Source organism: Varroa destructor, unplaced genomic scaffold (genome assembly GCF_002443255.2).
Source record: "Varroa destructor unplaced genomic scaffold, Vdes_3.0 BEIS01000007.1, whole genome shotgun sequence".
Taxonomy (NCBI): Eukaryota; Metazoa; Arthropoda; class Arachnida; order Mesostigmata; family Varroidae; genus Varroa; species Varroa destructor.
The window spans coordinates 32,260,189-32,280,503 of record NW_019211460.1 but is presented as its reverse complement, the minus strand read 5'-3'; the positions used below and the strand labels follow the sequence as shown (position 1 = coordinate 32,280,503).

Here is a 20,315-nt window from a genome sequence, read left to right as displayed (position 1 = left end):
GGCGTAATAACAGAGATCACTTAATAGATCGTCTGCTGCCATCCGATGTGTCATTCATCATGCCGTATACGTTTGCGTTCTAACAAAGAAGAAGAGCAGTAGTTCTTCTGTCTTATGTTCTCTAGAACTTCCCACTTTTTTGGAACTCTGTTTCAATTCCCTATGTACTAGAAAAATGAGCAGCAATATTAATATATTTATAACATTAAACCTTTCTGGGGACTTGTTTCATATTTCGTAGACACAAACAGCTTTTTGGATCACAGGTAATCCAATTATAATGGACCTAAATATGAATCTTTACACGCGCGTTTAAAAAAATGACCGAACAGATATTGTATAGGCCGCATGTGAGTTTAGTCAGACTCTATTTTAACGGAACTAGTAAAAGCGGTCTTTGATGAAAAGCTATATTGTCTCTGTTTACTAACATTTTTCAGTATGAATCCCAAGACATCGTAAACAAAAGTGGTTCAATCAAACGAGATTAAGTGCGTGCACCCTTGCATTACATTGTCTATTGAATAAAGTAGCCCTGGAAGCCGGCAAAATATTGATTTTGAATGCGATAATACTAAGTCAAGCTGCTGTGGCTGGCAAGGGTAGGATTAAAACAGCTGCCCAGCCAACAGGAACCGTAATGGCAGCTCATAATTACAATGAACAGGCATCTTATTAAAAAGGGTAAGGCAAAGAGCACCGGCCCACCTTTCGATAAATAATAATGTGATAGAGCTAGTAAATGGAGACTGCTTTCTTATACCAGTATTATGACGCTGCTTTTTTTGCCTCATAAGGGCATGCAGAAAGGGAATGGCCTTCGTACTTTGAAGCCTGTTGGTACCTTGTAAAGTCCCTTCATTGCAATATACTTGTAAGTGCAATCAAGGGCTCAGAGATGCGACTGATGCAAATGTAATACAGATATTGCAATTTTTGGTGGGTTACGTATTTGTCTACTAATCTACTTTAGACCATAAAGTAGATTAGTAGACAAATACGTTACCCACCAAAACTCGAAAAATAAAAATAGAAAATAGGCTAGAATGCGGGCATAGGCACATCTTGTCTTGCGTGGGAACCAGTAATCTAATGGAACGCCTGACAGCAATACCTCGAATGTAAACCTCGTAATATAGAGATACTGCAATTTGATGACGCAGGCAGTCTATCTTGCAAAGCTACTATCGATGAAGTTACAATAACTGGCAGCAATCCACAAGAAAGCAAAAATGGATACGGTGCTATAGTAGAAGTACTTCCAGGAGTTAGGTGGATTGAGCTAAAGCAGCTGAAATTCTTATGGGTATCACTTCGAATGCTTACTAATCGTCACAAGGTATATGTTTGATCAGATCTCCACAGAAAACGTATTTTCTGGTAACAACAGTGTAATACAATACATACAGTAACGTTCGAACTAGTAAGATATCCTCAAGTCCCTATTGACTATCACCATATATAAACATTCATGCGAAGAGGTATTAGTTCTCTTTTTTGTAAAATTTTGTAAAATAAGCTTTCACCAAAATTCAAATTGCAGTGAAAACAAATATTTGATTATTATCGAATACAAAGGCGTTAACCGTGTGTTTTAGGGTTTTATTTTGGGAAATAAATAATAGTAATGACACTTTCCTTGCTTGCTATCAGACACTTTTTCTATTATTATTTTTCATTGTTTCTTTGTTTTTTTGAAAAATGCGAGTCAGTTTTAACAATCGCAATACGTTTACCTAGGTTTCTTACCCGTAGGCTACTTTACTAGGCATGCTTATTGGCTTTCCTCTTTACTACCGATCCGTTTTCCCGTAGATTCGGGTCACGCACGACTCACTCTAGAACTACATAGCAGCATCTTTATTTTCTCATCTCTATATATTTAGATATATATGCATACATATATATGTATTTATATTTACATTTTGTATTCACATTCCACCACAGATATTGGTTCCTGTACACATATAGAAAAAAGTACAAACAACAACGAGAATAGCCAAGGCTAACCTCAGTTCTGATACATCCCATTGTCTGCCCCCGAATCCGAGAATCGACCATAAAACTACAGAGTTCGGGCATCTGTCTTTGCAAAATACAACAGCCTCCTATACAGATAGTTAGGGAAATTAACTTGGACCTCATACTTTATAGAAGTGCACAAAAAGAAATGCAGCGTTTTAGCACAAAACTATTTAAATGCACTGCATGTATATTCGCGACTATTCGTACCAAGTCAAATAAACGCATATATTATTTATGGGTTTTATTGTTGGAATATTTTATCCAACACCAAATGTTCATATCACCCTATTTTGCTATTAAAGGAAGGGCAACCGCTGTTAATTTTTTTCTAAGCTATAACTTCATGTTTATTTGACGTGTTTTCCGCTGAAAGCTTGGAAACAGGCACAAAATTACCTTTTAAGCTTGTATGCACATAACACGTGAACGTCTGTTTTGGCCTTAGAACTATACGAAAAAAAAAGCCAAAAAATAGTAACGGTAAGGCCAGTCATCAAAGTAATTCAGTACCGGGAAATCGTCTGAAAGAACTCTCTAAACGATGCTTTCTCTGACTAAAATATATATCCATGTTCCTATGTTTATTTCTAAGGGTGGGTAACACAGACATGCTTTGGCTTCATTCCGTGTTATTATAATATAATTTTCATTAATGCTTGCGTATACATTATCTACTAAATCTAATTAACATCCATTGAGCTCTCCTCGGATTTGGAGTTCGTAGCTGCAGCTGGATTAGCCACCATCTGTACATTCTTCAGCGGACCCATCGAGTCTTCTGGGTTGCTGACGTTTGCAATCCCGGAACTCGATGCACCAACGGGTGGGACGTTCTCTTGATTAGTGGCCACGCCATGATCCTGCTTGCAGTACGAAAATAAAAAAAGAACAAGTCAGAATTTACTTAAGTAAATCACTATGAACGCTGCCATTTACTATAAATTCACTGCATATATTGTCTGCTCTTTAAAGGACTATTCTAAAGGCACTGAATCTGCTTAATTACACATAGTGTACCTCAAATTAAGCTATAGCGATCTTCACTATCTTTACTGAGCAATGTCCCTATCGGTGTTTCGCACTCATCCCACTAACAGAATAACGCGGGCAGTTTTGACCGTAAGTAGTATGTTCTCGCCCTACAGGCAGCTTCCGGCCTTACAGGTATCAGGTAAACTTATTGAATGCGTTGATTATATACGTCCTTAAAAAGCCACAGGCATTTAAGCCATCCCCCTCAAAAGCTAATCTCAACTGGATGGCTGAGATTTCATGGTTCGTCATAAGCGGTGCCTATCGGTGTTGCTCAGGGTAACCGATTTCAAATATATGAAATGCATATACTAAGCAAAACGTATTGCAAAAACTCATGTTTTTAATTTTTTAGATATTCAGATTCAAAGTCTTATGTGGAAAAAATCGTTTCTCTGGGAAGGTCAAAACTTTCTTCCTCAAGGTTTCGTTCCGCCTAATTATACGTACTCCATTATTGTGATTGTCATCCCAGTTTATTTTGAATCGCGTGATGCGAGGGTTTGTGGCAAGGATATTCCGTACAAGGTTCTCATATTGAGGTGTAGCTGGAGGATTCTCCTTAAGTTCATCGATGTAATCCACGTTGACATAGTAACTAGATAAATAAAGCAGTAGAGAATAGAAATCAGAATTTTAGTGTCGGTCAAGAGGAAGTCTGACATCAACAATTAGCGCCTTAATTAGGCCATAGCTTTAACAATAGTTTAAAAAACGCTGAAAAGCTAAAACCTGTGCCTAACTTCAGATACAATGACAAGCAATCGTATTTGGATCAACCTACCCGACTCGAATGAATTCCTTTTCTTTGTAAGAACACGTAAGCAGCACAACGGTGACACCCACGAGATCTTGAATTGGAATTTTTGATGGATTTGGGGGGTCTGCCGTAAAGACAAACATATGCCTGCCCTCAGGAACCGGACCGACGAGAATCGTGTCCAACACCTGCAATATACCAAAACGAAGACCGATAACAAATAATGAATGTAGACAGGAAGCTTCAATATTAAGTAAATTCTAATGATAAGCAAATGAATTTGATAAGCAAAAACGCATCGCATGATATTCTAGTATTATTAAAAAAGTATTACATTTAATGATAAGGCAACAATTTTTTATCACATAACTTATGATCAGGTATGGGGGGAGGGATCAGTACATAGAAAGTATCGATAAGTTTAGCTTTAAAATGTGAAGTTCGTACGACAGAACATTAGCCATTAACACAGTAGTTCCTTAGTTTTAATTAATCAGTGCTCTAATAAATGGGAAAGTCTTTTAGGATTATTAATACTTCGCTATTCCAGTTTGAGTGAGGCAGTAGACTAGAGTGAGACAAATTAGAGCGACGACGTTATTATAGTTATCCATCGCCAATTGCTACACGCTAAATCTTCTGCGACAATCATCGGCTAACCACCGTTTATATCCAAGTTCATATGAGTTAAATAAGTATTCACACAAGTTTTTCCAGTTATTTAAACTATTTCGATGTAAATTTTCAAAACATGTAGCAACTTAAACCGCAGATTTAATTGAAATGATAACCAAGCTTTTTGACACGATAAATGAATCAGTTTACATCCATGTGTGCACTATACGCCTGTTAATTAAAAAATAATACGATGCTTTGCATCAAGAAGTTGTATCAAAGATACGAATGTAAGCAAATGTTAAACACATTTACCTGATCATATTGTTCGCTTTCCGCACTGCCGACATAAATGATCTTCCACTCCAAATCTTCTTTGAGATCTTCGATGCATTCAAACGTGATCTCAAACTGAAACGGCTTCAGGAAGGCTGAAGGGTTTTCGTAGACAAGGACGTTGCACACGTGAACCTTGGCCATTCTGTGCCGCTGTGTTTCGATATGTGCGACAACAGTATAGATTTTAAATTTGTTCGTATATGAACGATTTGGACAAATACGTGTTATTCAAGTGATAACTTCAAGAAAAATAATCATGCGCCAACTTCCACACCTAACTTAATCAATTTTTCCGTGAGAGAATTCAAAAGAAACAGTAGGGTAACATATGCAGAATCATTTACACTTCTAACTGATAGGTTAGTGTTTCAGCACCCTATTAAGGTCGTATTATACAGAATACGTCTAATCAATTTGGCACTTTATTTATTGGATATTTAGACGCACAGATCTCCCGTCCGTACAGACACAGGCATACTCTCGTTTGTATTATGTTCAATAGACAATTTGCTCTTAAATAATGATGGCATTCAGCGGAATTCCTGTTGTGTAGCCACATCAGAGCGACAGATGACATAGTTGTGTTTTGAGTTAAGCGCTAAGATATCAAAGCCAACGAACATATCCATTATTTAAACATCAATGAAATATCGACGTACCAGCCACTTTACTTAAGCATTTAAGCCAAGTCATACATTACATAAGATCTTGCCATAGCAATGTCCCATTGTATTAAGGACTGAAAAGGCAATAGGGTAAGGAGATAGCTTAGCGAAGTTGCAAAGGGTCGCTTATAAAAAGGCGCCAACACAGAGAATCCCTAAGCAGAGCATAATGGTTTGAGCCTGTCAGAGTCGGTAAGCACACATGTATAACCGGTAGGTTTCAGCGCTTGAACCCACCTACCTTTAAGTAGGATGCGAAAGATTGCTGATTTCGAAAGTTACGAAACCAATCGAGTTTCTGTAACTCAACCGAATACACACACAAGCACATGAACAGGCAAGCCGGCGGGAAATATTAGCGTATCGTACGACCTTCTGCAATGGGTAAGCACCAACCCATCGAAATTTAAATGAGACGCCCGCCAAACGTTACAAGACGCTAGGTATTAAATGTGACCGTTAGCGTAAGCGCTTTATGCTCTATCCAGTATCTACATACACATGTAGCACACCATTGGGGTGTTACAGTTATGGTTTCAACGACTTTCTCAGCTTTGCAATGGATAACAGTAGCGCAAAAGGCGACCCATTTTGCGGACGACTAAGAAACAAGTAAGATTCTAAGCCTGATTCTTAGCACGGGCTTTTAACGTTTATCAGAAGCTGGTAGGACAGAGGCAAGCGTGTATGAAAGTGAAAGAGCTAGACTGAGGTAAAGGAATGTTTATTGGTTCGATATTAGTGACTAAACGTTTATGCTACGCGAGGCACGAAAGAAGCAATAATATATATATATTTTACCGTTATATCCTCCAAACAGATATTTGATACAAAAGGCATTTTTGGACGATCGAAGTCGCCGTAAGGCTGTGATTCAAATAAGGCAAAGCAATGCATAAGGATAAAATATTCTTTCAACTATGCTTCCTATTATAATTGTAACAACGAATTAATACAGTTACAGATGATATAGAATGCACTTAAGAATCAACACGTTTGAGTTCATTGAGAACAATTCAAAGTTTAACATTGAAACAATTCAGGAAAACTTAATAATGGGGAATATCTCTCATTCTGGACAGAATGTATCTATTTTTTTTTATAATAGTATACTATAAATTAATTTTATATAGGGAAAGGTATACATTCGAATTGAAAAAATACAATAGGCATTATAAAGTAAAAAAGACGATAACAGTGTTGAGTGATTCGTATGTAGCTTCACAAAAGATAGACTATCTGTACCAAGCTGTAGATTTTTAAATCGGTAAAAGCTGTTAAATAAACTTTAATTTTGCTAGCTACAGGTACATTGTAATAAATAATATTTATAAAATCCTGTCACGTTCGTTTTTTTCTTATATATGCGGTTATCTAGAAAAACATGAAAAGATGAGGAACCTTCTGGTCCGAATACCGGTTGACGCTATCGCAGAAAAGTTTATAGAAAGTGTCTAAAAGTCGTTTAAAATTTAAAAAAATGGAAAAAATGTTTAAAAAAAACGAGAAAAATGATGGTCCTGCAGATATCGAACATTTTTGCAAACAGGCCTTCGTGAGTTTTCATAAAAATAAGCCCCAATAATATAAATAATAAGGATACATAGAGGTCCACCCCCCACTAAGGGAACTTGGCGATTCGGTAGGTCAGGTTACCAAGCAAGAAGACACCTCCATCAGTCCAACGACTTTTTTAATAAATCTCGTACCCAAATAGGCTCGCACTGCCTGACGTTGATGCGAGCTAGGTCGGACGACTTTATTGACAAAAACTCATCTACAGTAGTAGAAACGCAATTTTTCGTCCTCCAACCTAATGTAGCTGGATAGTGATTTTCTTTTTAACCAATCACATGGCTGTGCAGGAGTGAAATGGCGTGACAGAGGTAAGATTGTACAGTTTATCAATTCAAGATTGAATAAATCATCAGCATTTTACTTCAAGTTTTACTACACTTATTAGTTTTGTATCTATACATATATACATGGCTCATTACCCACGCAACGATTAGGACCAATCTATAATCTATTAGGATATTTATTCGAACCGAACGTACCGATGCTTTTTGTGTACTTTTTATTTATACTGTCAACACTACCCATTCTTGAGAAGTTCCTATAACTAAACATAGATTTTAAACAATTTGCTGCAGAATGAATGAGGAGATAAACAACAAAAGGAACCTGTTTTTATATAACTTCAATTTCTAGATGAAAAGTCATGTGATTATCTTTGGAACGGTTAAATTGGCCATTAGTAGTAGATCTGGGTAGACAGAACATCATGAATAAGGTCTTTATGTTGCTAAAAAGAAACGCGCTGAATTTTATAACAGATTGAATATATGTGAAGGGCGTTATCTTCAGCATGGCTACAGCATAACCTCCACCCTCTCTCACGAGGTGACGTAAAGCAAAGTAGTGGACGAGCCATTGTTACCCCTATGCTGTCGCCACTGATGCCGAAAAAACTACGCATGCGCAGATGTAATTTGTAGCAACTCCATGCTGCCGCTACCGAATTCTTCAGCGCAAAAGGTGCGAATGACGCCACCAGATAGTTTTACCGTTGCCGGGTGGAGTCAGTATGTACAGTGTAAATTCTAACTACCGCGTAAACCTCACTTGTACATGGCCACGATTTAAAGCATAAGATCGTTGAAAGGTCTGACAAAATAGGGCACATGTCTTCAGCGGAAAGGACGTAGCCAATTGTACTACAACGTTGAGGAGATAGATGTGGAACAATATTCAGAAAACTTTGAAAGCTTGCTCTGTGAAGCGTTCAAGGCCGAAGGCTACTTAAATCAAAAACCTTTTGGATTACAGGAAGGCTCTCTGATTATGCTAATGAGAGGATCTGAAATCGTGGCTATTCATAAACGTTGAGTTAGCGTAATTCCGTGGAGCTGTGGTTGCAGCGCTAGGTCTAACTAAAGATCAAGAACGAGAATGAACGCTTTGCCACCTAACAGTATGTTATTTATTTTTAGATAGGATTGAAGGCGACGCAGATGTTTAATAAAGCATGTGGCATCTGAACATTTATCGAACGCGAAATTCAGAAGTGGTGCGCGTCCTTTAAGGACGAAAATTCCACGCTTTACAATATTAGAGGCCTAACGATTTTGTGTACGGTTTCAGGAAATTCGCATCTAACGTTAGAAACGGTCAAGAATATTGTTAGCGAGTCAACTAACATAAGGCATATATTGAAGAAATTTTATATTATAGTATGAACTGGTCCAATGTAGGTCTTACATAAAAGCGCAGAGAACTGATGAATAATGGATGGTACTCTTCGATTGGCGTAACCTTTCTTTTATACAACCTAAATCGGTTAGAACAATTACGAAATATTAGTAAAGATGCTATTCTCTATTCAATATAAAGACCCAACCTGGTTTCGATAGACCGGTTTGCTCCGCAAAATACCCGATCGATTCTTTAGGTGTATAGAGATTAATGTATTGCTTCGTATATATTAAGATATACGAAGAATAACGAGCTTCTTCGGTGTTGCCACCTGTGGCATTGTTGACTTAGTAGAATATTGGGCGAAGATCATCTAAAATAATGGCAAGCACATTATTAGAGAAATTCTTCCAGAGAACTCCTTCAAGAATAAGAAGTTCAATAAACAGTTTGCACAGTGTAAATGCTAATTAGATGCGGCTCATATACAATTCTGTTGAAACCCTTCCGCAGTGGAACGTGAATTTCAGTATGAACTTAAACTAAATCTAATGCTATATGACCATTTTCTATGCTTGTCTATTGACAATTCTTTGACAGGCGAGAAGAGTGCTCGCAGCCTTTGTCATGACTAATATAAGATATCCGATATTCCGTTAAGTCGAAACTGTTGTTTTCAGCTCAAAGGAGCCATCAGCAAAAAAGCCCTTTTTACTGGCAGCCTTTTACCGCCATGTGCTTTTTTATGGAACCTTTTCCTGCAGCTATGATGGAGCCATCAAAAAGGGCAAAGTTTCAAGGATTGGTCATTAACCTTCAGTAGAGGCGTGGGGGCTTCATCTTGGGTTTAACAGTCTTAATTAATCTACTGCTACTTCAGTCCCCTTACCTTTGTCCTGGCACTATCTCGTTCACCATCTTCAACAGAGTGGTCCCGCTTAAAGCAAACGCTTTAGAGACAGAAGTTTGATTCCTCTCGGTCACTGTAAAGCTGCGCAAGGCCAAATTTTCCACTTCGCAATCAAAACCAAATTACGTTAAAAAAGCTTCAAAAGAATCGGTCATTACTTTGGACTATCGTTACAGCCACACTTGGCGGGACATTTCCCCATTATTCTTAGCAAGTTTTGCTCTTGACAACCTTTGATGACCCAATGCGTTCATTCATACGAAGAAAAAAGACGCGTTGAATTTGTCGCGCAAATAGATGTTAAACAACAGTGGAATATGTACGTTTGGAACGGATTAGCTATGATGACAGTTAAACCGCCGAGGTTCTAGGCGATTAACGATGACCGGCAGAGATTTCTCCCCTCGGGAAGATGACGCACACGAGTTAGTGCATATGAAGGTCACCTAAAAGTTTAGAAATAGTTGAAGCCAAATTCTCAAAGCCGTCCAATAGAGCTGAAACAGCAGCTTTTAGCGGTTCTGAAAACGCATATTGGGCAGGCACTCTAAACAAGGAAAGCTTACCCTTACTTTTAAAGGTCGATCTATCTCCTAGAATCCGGTGCCACTGGAATTACTTAGATATATCTGAAATAGATCGAGTTAATAATGAGACACTTTCAAAAGCGTTTGAACGAGAATCTAAATTGATAAATCTAAATTTGAGCTAAACGTTGTAAAAAAATAGGCGGCAGCTTCTTGTTATTGACGCAGATAATTAAAAAAATCCTTTGTTGATTTTTCTCTGATGCTACTCGCGATCTTAAAAATCTTATAATTATAACAAATATAGACACCAAGGATTACTGCACAGATGTTTTATCCTATATTTAGCAAGGTGTGCATCGAGATTTTTGCTACTTTGAAAGATTTTGCTAAGTATGTGGAAAATATATCGTAAATTTTACACATATAACTTTTTTTTTTAATTTTTGAAGGAAATTTTGTTTTGAAAGAACTTGTTTACGTCGAAGAAATAAATAGTGATAAAGCCAAGGCATAGTGGCTAATTTATTTGACAAACATAAGAATAAATATACAGCAAGGAGAGGAAGGCTCCAGTAGAAATAACAGTGTTTTCCATTGAGTAACTGTATAGCGAAAATTAGCAAAATACCTGACGGACGTTAGTTTCATCGCGACTATAAGTTTCTCCTTTGAGTTCTTTAGGATCATATAAAAGGAAACTATTTAATTAAGTAAATATTAACATATACTGACACAAGCTATTTCTGCTACTTGCTTTACAATGAAATCAACAGCGTCAAAATCTCACATAAGTGAATCCAATGGCTGGCTGAGCTAAATACGACTCATCGAGAAAACGGCCTTAATGTGCATAAATGTGCCGACATCCCGCACTTTGTTTACAATGTTTAATGTATATAAGCGCTCCGAATACATGGCCGGAGCACTATATAAGCAATGGAAAGAAAGTTTCTTTGAGACCTGCTTTTTCCATTCCCGCAATTCGACGCAGATCCGAGCAACTCATAAAATGTTATAGTATCTATTACTGGTGCGGTACGATGAAGCTGCGATCGCGGTGCGAGCATCCCGTCGTGGCTAGCGCCTCCAATTGCACCCCCATAAGAGCTATTCCTCTCCTAATATTGTTCAAGTGATATAAGTATTGTTCCCTTGTGGGGGAACAATGTCTTCCTATTCTCGCGGTCCTTCATCGCCTCTACGAAGCGATCGAAATAAAGTAGAATTCCACATAGCCATGAAAATAGATACACCCTTGTAATTTATTTAAGCCAGTCACATCTAGATAAAGCATTCGTACTTTTCTTCGATCTCAAGGTGATTTGCAAGGTGGCAGAAATGAGCTTCATTTGAATCAAAAGCATATATCTAGACAATTGTTCATCGGTGCTGACTATAAGAAGATGCGCAAAATCGAGGCTCTTATAATGTTATACGAGTATTATTATTATTACGAGTTATTTAATGAGTAACGAAAAAGCTCAGTTGCTAGTTAGATGTGACTTGTGCTGCCATCTAGTGGAGATCGCCTACAGGAAGTGTCGACGAATCCATAATGAATGTTGGGCATGTACTCAACATGGATAGAGCTTCACGTGCTAAATATCGGCTTTCGAGTACCTTCGATGAGTTGTCCTTACAATGTATTGAACCCATCGTAACATACATGAATGGAAAGAACTTCATTGTACGTTCTACGTGAATTTATATACTTCGGCTAATGGCGATGTTTGGAAAACTGAAATCTCTAAAACACAGGTACTTTGCAGAGATTGACAGAATGGAGGCTTCAAGGGTTGCTCATCAGGGCATTATGCCCAAAGGTGTTTGTTAGAATATTTGCGGTATAGGTAAACGTCCCTTACCAGCGACACCTATATTATCGGGGGATATGCGCACGGAGTATTCACTGTAATGTACTATGACGTACGTTTCCTTTGGATCCGTTAAGACTGGTTTAATGGTACGAAACGCTTCTAAACGTGATATCAAAGAGATTTATTAGCAGTTAGCTGGAACGAATGACTTTTATTTTTCGTTTACAACTTTTTTCGCGCATTCTATTCCGTACGCTCGTATACGTATATTTATGGAAATGGCAAATGTCGGGGGCAAATTGGTTTTATTTTAGCGTGCATAATATCATTATGCAAAGCATACCGTTGCTTTTCATGCAGATCACATGAGCGTTCATCCAGACGGATGATTCCCGAAACGACACGTAACGTGTCCACGCCCGGATTCGAACCTAGGCTACCACGTGCCCGTAACTTCAGAACACATGTGCATTACCCACTGCTATCATTGGAGAGTTCGTGAGGAGCAGAAGACAACAGGGCGAAAAGACAAACGTTTAGGAAAAATATTGGGGATATACTCCGAACTAAGTAGACGACAAATTTTACTCATGATATAGGAACACCCATATACTCTTCGATCTGTATCCAAGTGTTCATGCGCACACGCAAACAGCCGTCTGCTTTCAAAATAGATAGTTACGATGATCATTGGTGGCGGAATCGATTTGGTATACATTTTAGGGAAATTTACGTATCATCACACGTCATGTACCCGTCAGCTACATAAAAATTGCGAATATAGCTTTTTGCGATACTTCTTATAACGTCTGATGCTTGCATCTTATACAAGTTTATTGATTTGCGTGACAGAGGTTAGTGTTGCATGTTCATGGATGTAGCGTAACTGTCTAATACTTCGTGCACTTCTCTGCGCTAAAAAAGGACCAATTGTGGAGAGCCTTGCTAATGGTGCGAGACGACTGGTATTATTTGCGCGAATCTCAAATTTTAGCTCAGCCTTAATTTTCTCTCTGCCGAAAACAAATTAGCTAAAATTGATCGCATTTTGATTTTGATAAACGTCAAAAAAAGCTTATTAAGTCAATATCATCAGGCGTCTCATAGACCTAGGGCATTTTTATAGTCTCTAGTTTGAAGGCACAATTCTGTCTACCAAGCAAAGCTGTTTAGGCCATTTGATAAGCTTACTTCGATGACTTTTTGAATATTTTTTTTTTGGGAAAAGCAAAATTACTAGCCAGACGCCTAGTTCAAATGCTTGGATCTAGCAAGACCCAGTGGGCCGAGCGAAGTCATGTTGTGGTGGAATCCGGGCCGCGTAGAGACGCATAATGGACGGTTGACCATTGAAAAAATTGCTCAATCACTAATAGTAGATTTTTTTTTTTAAATCTGCTATTTAAGTCTGCATTAAAACGTAAATAGAATTGCTGTTTGTTATTAGTTCAGAAGTGTGCAACACAGTACTCGATACATTAAAGCACGTGTGCACTGTTGAAATAAAATTATCGTAAGCCTAAATATTGATGGAGTTTAGCATAACTGCTAGGTTCGCGAAGCTAGGTCCACTTCTTTTTTATCGACATGAAGGTGCGGCCTGACGGTTAGCAGCTTGACGAAAAACAGCATTTATTCGCGATACAACTACAATAACACATTTTGTTTGTTAGGACAAATCCGTATATGGCGCTGGATAAACCTGATTGACACATATTCTCGGAGGCACATGCCATATGTATCGATTACGGCAGTTACCTCGGCAGGCTATTGGTGTGGATGGTAAAGGAGTAAGATTGTAAAGAATCTAACTATTTTAGATCCTAAGCCCTAGGCGAAGAAGCCTAGAATAGAACATACATACTGTACGAAAAATTTAAAATGGTGTGTGTAAGATTATTAAACATGAAACAAAAGGTTTATTTGACAGATGACTAAATTTGACAGAATGTTTAATATCTTTCTCGCACTTAGGCTCCCGCAAAACGGAATGCTAATTCGTTTCATTGTGGCAATGATGTGAAAGATTCTCCTCTAAGGGCCTGTGTCGGCAAGAAATAGAGCAATTATCGAATGTCAGGCCAAACTTGAATTAAATTTTGGCTTAATAAACTCATTTTATTCAGTTGAGCTTTGCTGTATGTTGGCACAAGTGTCAACTACTCTTCCTCGAAAGAAGGCACCTTAACTGTCAATATTTTCTTATACAATTTGAAGCATAAAAGATCGTTTATTTCATGTATTCAGCAGGGAATAGGACAGTTGACAGTCCACCGTAGTAAGGCTAAAGCTGGATGGTTTCTGAAATCGAAGATCCCTGCTGAAGCCCAGTATTCTTTACCTAGATTCGAATACGTGTGCCAGAAAATATTCTCCTGATAGGTCGCCATTATTTGTGTTGTTCTGTGACTTGAAATTTTATTAAATTGGTCGTTTCAAATTTTTTTATTTACTGTAAAATAAAGGACTAACTTGAAATTTCATAGGTTGCAGTCACTCAAAATACTTTGCAATATTATTTGCTATTTCCATTTAAAATTATAAACACGCTTTTAGAAAAATATTGTCAGTAATTGTAATAATAAATAAATAAATATAAAAAAAATCTAGTAAATTAAAGAAAAAAATGAATAAAAGATAATAAAAGAATAAAACGATAAAAAAGAATAATTATAGCTAATGATACATAAATGCTAAATAAATAAAATTGGTTTCGCTTATTGCAGCCATGGACGCAGTGATCGATGCGTTTTGTCGCAGGAACTAAGGTTAGATCTGCAATTGCAATCAGACCAGGTCTATAGTGTAATTTTCCTTAGTTGACAGTTATTATTCAGCTGTCTGGAGAACGCTAAACCCAACGATTTTTTGCCGTTTGCAATGTAAAACTCCAGTATCCAACTCGCATCTCCTGCGACCAGTGTTCGCAAAAATGCAAATGTATCTTATATTGAGAAAGTTTACAGAGAGCAATATACGGTGTTCCAAGAAACGACAGTTAGGTTTTGCACGGAACAAAGGTGTTTTTCTAGTTTGCCGTCTACTTTTGGATACAACTCTACAACTAAAGCTCGTATTCTCATAAACTCAACATTATCGGATAGTTAAGGGCGTATTGCAGATGCATACATAGAAGCCGTTCTTTATTTTCCCGCAAGGCTTTCTTCAGTGGCAAGCGGAATCAGGTAAGAAATCAAAACAGACGGATAGCTTTCTTCAGCTTTTCGGAAAACTGAACCTACTACTATGGAATCCATATTAAGCTACTTCCACGAGCCTATTTTTAAACGTATCTATTAGCGTATCTGTATCAGATAAACGTATCTGCGGGGTGCGATTATGTGACCACTGTCTGTGCTACGGGCCGTCAGTTCTTCTTCCATACTGTGATCGCGGCTTGCCATTGACGTTATCATGCAAGCTTTCCCAATGCGCACATACAAACGGCCAGCCACATATCTTCGAAGATTTTTTTCTTCCTTGTCCTGTTCAGAGCCGCTAGCATTGCGAGGCTGCGTAGTAGAGTAGCACGCCCGATGCAGTCGGTCATTACTACCCTAAATTCGCCGTTGTATCCTCATTTTTCTCGTCCAGCTATTTCTCGTTAATTCTCTTTTTCTATTTCTGTAGCGCAGACCCGACGACCCGTTCGGGGTGCGCGATCCTCTGTAGTTTTTCTGGTGTTATGCTGGCTTCTTGGCTGGCTGGCTGGCAAGCCGTCCGAGTGTCAGTGGCCTGAGTCTGTCACCCACGCCCGGTTACTACTTCTACGGCTAGTACTTAGGTTACTAGGGCAACTATGAATAAAACCATGCTGCTCCGCGAGCGTCTAGGTCAGAATCGTTGGCATCGCAGCGTAATACGCGGTATCCACTTTAAGCCGTCTATGTCGGAACGCTGGCGGATGGAGGTCGTCGGGGTAACCCGTCAAAACCACGCGATGTATTTCCATGGCCTACGCTGCAATGGCCACTAGGCCACAGCTAGTTACTTTGTTACTCCTGTCACTCCGTTGCCTTATTCCTTCCTGCATAGCTTGATGACGATGCAGTCAACAGACACGATGTGGAACGAATAACTCGAGCGTCGTTTCACGAAGAGACGGATTGCGAGGGAAAAGAAGTGACTTATTTGCAAGTAACAACCCGCTCAAAGGCTCCTCTCTACTCCCTATGCGTCAGTTGTGAGTTACAGGGCTAGTTCTACTGTAGTGGAACTTTACGTGGCTCGATATGAAATGAAGATAAAATATTCGTCAAACGCGTAGTTTCCTTCTACGCATAGTTCCTGATTGATGTCATGTTAATGTATGGACAGGAAAGCAATGGCATGGTAGGTCATGGTTTCTATCTATCCATCACAGTGGGCCCGCCTCAATCACCAAAAGAACATCCTTCTTTACACTCACACAAAAAAATAGACTTTTTCGGAACGGCTTAACAGCTGGCGTTCGGTTTACATAGACTGCAGCTACATAACTAACTGCACATGGAACCGCTTCCAGCATTAGTTATCGAACTGGTTTTAGTTAGCGGGATAACCACGAAACAATTAGACTGGCTAATTGTTTGTTACCTACGAAGCCACTGAATACATTTTTGCTAACCGCTTTCTGCCGGTACAATTTTTTTTACTGCACGATCGTTTTTCGATGAAAATAAGGAAGTTCCACATGCAGGTCGTTCCATGAAGCTTTTTTTGTCCAAGACATAATACATCGCAACATATTATGTTCAATATATAGTGTTGTTATATCACAATCGTTACATATAGTATTATATTGAACAATAACGATTGGTCCAAAAGTTATAAAGTACATCAGTACTGCTTATGAAAATTCAGCCCTGGATTTTCTGAGTTTGCGCCGGTCCTGCTCAGCATTTCCTAAGGGAAGGACCAGAAGATTCTGTAATCAGTCAGAAAAGATTGACAAGCCCTTCAACTTCAATGTCAATGCAGCGCGGTACACTGCACAGGGAAATTCAAGTTTTGTCTTCTGGGCCCAGTAACGACGTCTTTGGAATGATGGGATTGTTTGGCTAAAGTATGTCCTTTAGCTTCGTCCAGATTGGAGCCTGGAGGCGTGTTAAGATCAGTTGCTAGAATGATGGTTGAATGGTTGTTCGTGATAAGACTTTTTAAATTTGGTACACTAATTTTACAGAAGTTGTGGCTCCGCTAAATCATGGAGACGTACTGGACGAAAGAAGAACTGCCATATCGTAACATTATTCTCGTTGTTGCCTGCACAGTTCTGGCTCTGAGTATCCCAATTCGGCTTCTTTTATTTAGTACACGATACTTTTGCGGATATCTTTTTGCGATCCGCTCTAAACACATATTATCGCCGCGTTTTCACGTGTTCTATTTGCCGCCTGAAGGACACTTATGTTTTTCCATCGCTTAAACTATTCTAGGACAGGCGTCTTCTAATCAGCTGTTTTTAAGTCTACCAATTTCAGCGTTGCAATTCAATAGACACATTAAAGTCTGCTCGAAATAAGTTTATTCACAGATACCTTGTACTTGCGATTTTGCTAGAGGTTGCTTGCACCAATCCAGACAATCACGCGCTTTCATACAGAATGAGTTTCATACGGTTGACCTAGGAATACTAATGCAGAACTACTGGGTTATACGCGAAAGTGTAAGTCTAAAACGGAAGTAGCCGGCGTCTCCCGATCCAGCGTACCCCCAACATAAAGTTATTTTCGAGCTAGGGGCCAGGCAATCTTCAACAGGCGACTACGAAACCATATACGTACAGTAGAACGTACAATGACGATGGCACTGCCCTACGGCATGTTGTTCGCGACAAAGAATGGAAACTAAGGACCACAAGATGGTGTGCAAGTGGCAGACAAATGCCTATCGAAGATAAAAGCAAGCAAAACAGAAAGGGACTCGGAACTCGGCTGGATGTCCATCTTTGTCATTTTCAGGCCAGCCATATTGAGCAGAACCCGCAAATACAGAAAGTACCGCAGTGTTGGGTAAAAGGCTTTTTCAATTTTATTTCACAATTTTATATGCAATATTGACGAGCTTTGTTCAAAATTGCGCTTAATATCACGTTGACGTTGAAATATCAAATGTAAAAGAGTACTAAGCGGGGAAGATTATTATGATTTAAAGCTGAGCTTCGGTTACACCTCTAGCCATTTTTATGTAACATCCCTCAGCACATATTTTCGGATCCTTAGCAGCGGACCAAAAATGACAAGAAAATATTTGCTCAGTCACTCCGAGCATCATATCTCAGTTGTAAATTGGTTTGAACATGGAATAATACCATTTTGCTGAATCTCATATATTGCCATAACGTGCTATATAGTGGAAATAATTCCGGCTTAAATACTTTAACCCTAGAAAAAAGAATGAAGAAATAACTAAGCGCACCTTAATTTCTGTATTCACTGGAAGTTCTACAATACTTCATGATAGGCTATGACACGTCCTTTGAAATTTATTGAATGTATGTCTACATCGATTTGAAAATCGCGCTCATAACGGTAGCTGCAAGCATATAATAGATTCAACTTAAATAATATCGCAGAACGCAAGTTCCATGAAAGTGGCCAGCCACAGGACACAATAAATTGCCTTTTTTGAAGATTTTTTCCGTCGCCCAGTGTCACCATGATCGATTTTTCTATTGACTAGTTGTCACACATTTCGAGGCCGCCATTGGTTATCGAGATCAACAGGCGCAACGACTGTCTTGTTAGCAATCTTTAAATTGATGTTTTATATGGTACTCTTAGTTGCGCGCCCAAGCAAGCAGCCGGTTCTGCTTTCTGTCGTAAGTGCCCCATCGTTCATGGCCTGAAGTTTCCATCTGCCGCTTTTTGATTTAAAGAAAGTTATTTGAACAGCCAGCAAGAACCCAATGATCACTTTTTCCACCGCCTCGAAGAGGCCATTTTTCTTTTCTCTCGCAGCAGTTATTGCATTTTGGCGTCACCGTCGACGCCTCCGCCATCACCGCGGCAGCTTTAGCAAGCACACCAACCACCTTCCCTTCAGAGCTGCCATCAGGCCAAGCCATTAGCTTTTTCCTTTCCTATTCAAAGCTAGTGCGTCTTCAATTCATCCATTCCGCGTGTAATCTTGTTTTCCAATTTTCCAATTCCGATTCGGTGTTTCCAACATGTCTGCCCACAACTCGCTCACATGCAAACAAGCACGGGCGAGCCGAGTCACACACGTACACACAGTCAGGTGCACACACGCTCACGCCAGCCACATGCATTGGATTTCTCCTGAGCTGCCTCTGGAGACATACCTTTCCGATTCAAATGTATACTTCCCACAATGCCGCAATAATACCACCACATCCCGGACGCCGATAGGCTGTCATCCATCTGACACATCGGACAGATTTAGGAAAAGGCACAGTTAACCAAGCCAGTGCGATGGCCGGCATTGGTATTATCTGTACCCAAACACCGATGTGTCTTCGGAGTCAGTCACTGTGGCAGAAGAAACACGGTCATCTAAACGTTTTCGTAGCTTAGCGTACCGCCGCTGCCGTTCATTGCCAAGAACACCACTTAGAAACTGTGTTACGCAGCTAGAAACTGTGTTACGCAGCATGTTCTTGTTTGAAGAACTGCCGATGCCTATAGCGACCCTGGCCTAATTTGGCTTGTAGTTAGCAAAATCATCACCACCTGCGAAACGGACCGCGTCACTGATCGACGAGTTGTGGTGAATTAATCGTATTCACGCGCGCTTCAATGTCTTTGCCGTCCCAGAAGAATCGAACGAATTAACGCTAACGCTTGGTCTGTTCAGGTTTACCTATAGCAAGTGCCCTGCTCTGACTTTCTAAGCCGATCCGGTCGAAGGAATAATCCTTGACCTTCCGACTGATGTATCCTTGTTGCGCTTATGAATTCTATCTATATTTATATAGCAGACTTAGGGAAAATAGAGCTTGAATAATTTAAGCCTGTTGAGGTTAGTGGCGTCTAACGCAAAATGCTAAATTTTTTTGTAAACCTCGAATTGAACTTGATTGTGTTTTTTTTAGTATCGACAGAACATATGCTGCATTATGCCGTTTAGCACTACGCATTAGCATGCCTTTAAATTTTTAATTAACAGGCTATTATTCTATATAATTCTTGTCAGCTTTCGGTGTAAGTAATACGCCTGCTGCAGACAATTGTAACGTACTCGCGTAATGTTTGGCACACGAGAGCCGACGGTATTAGGTTAATGTACATGTTATGTTAATTTTTTCATGCGTTTCATACCACTTCACTGTTTGTATATTCCTGTACACCATTCGAAGCTGCGCTATCCGTCCTTTTGAAGATCGTTCTAATATCGGGATTCTATCTCGAGGCCAAGCTCCAAAGCTATTCTGTTCCTGGCTAAAATGAAGTGTATTTTTGACATTTTACTTACTCCGCAGTAACA

At 39.2% G+C, this 20,315-nt stretch overlaps 1 protein-coding gene across 2 annotated transcripts; it reads right to left on the bottom strand.

The window, feature by feature from the left end:
* Nucleotides 1–1,841: 1,841 nt before the first annotated feature.
* Nucleotides 1,842–5,820, bottom strand: asf1 (histone chaperone asf1). 2 transcript variants are annotated; one of them, XM_022814283.2, is made up of 5 exons: nt 5,678–5,820; nt 4,748–4,921; nt 3,842–4,005; nt 3,508–3,655; nt 1,842–2,888 (listed from the first exon to the last, which is right to left on the bottom strand). In XM_022814283.2, exons 1-5 carry the CDS (start codon nt 5,765–5,767, stop codon nt 2,706–2,708), a joined length of 759 nt encoding a protein of 252 aa, XP_022670018.1. In that variant the 5' UTR covers nt 5,768–5,820; the 3' UTR covers nt 1,842–2,705. The 2 variants fall into 2 exon arrangements, with proteins under 2 accessions (XP_022670018.1, XP_022670019.1); XM_022814284.2 differs by having other exon boundaries at nt 1,842–2,885.
* Between the last annotated feature and the right edge of the window lie 14,495 nt (nt 5,821–20,315).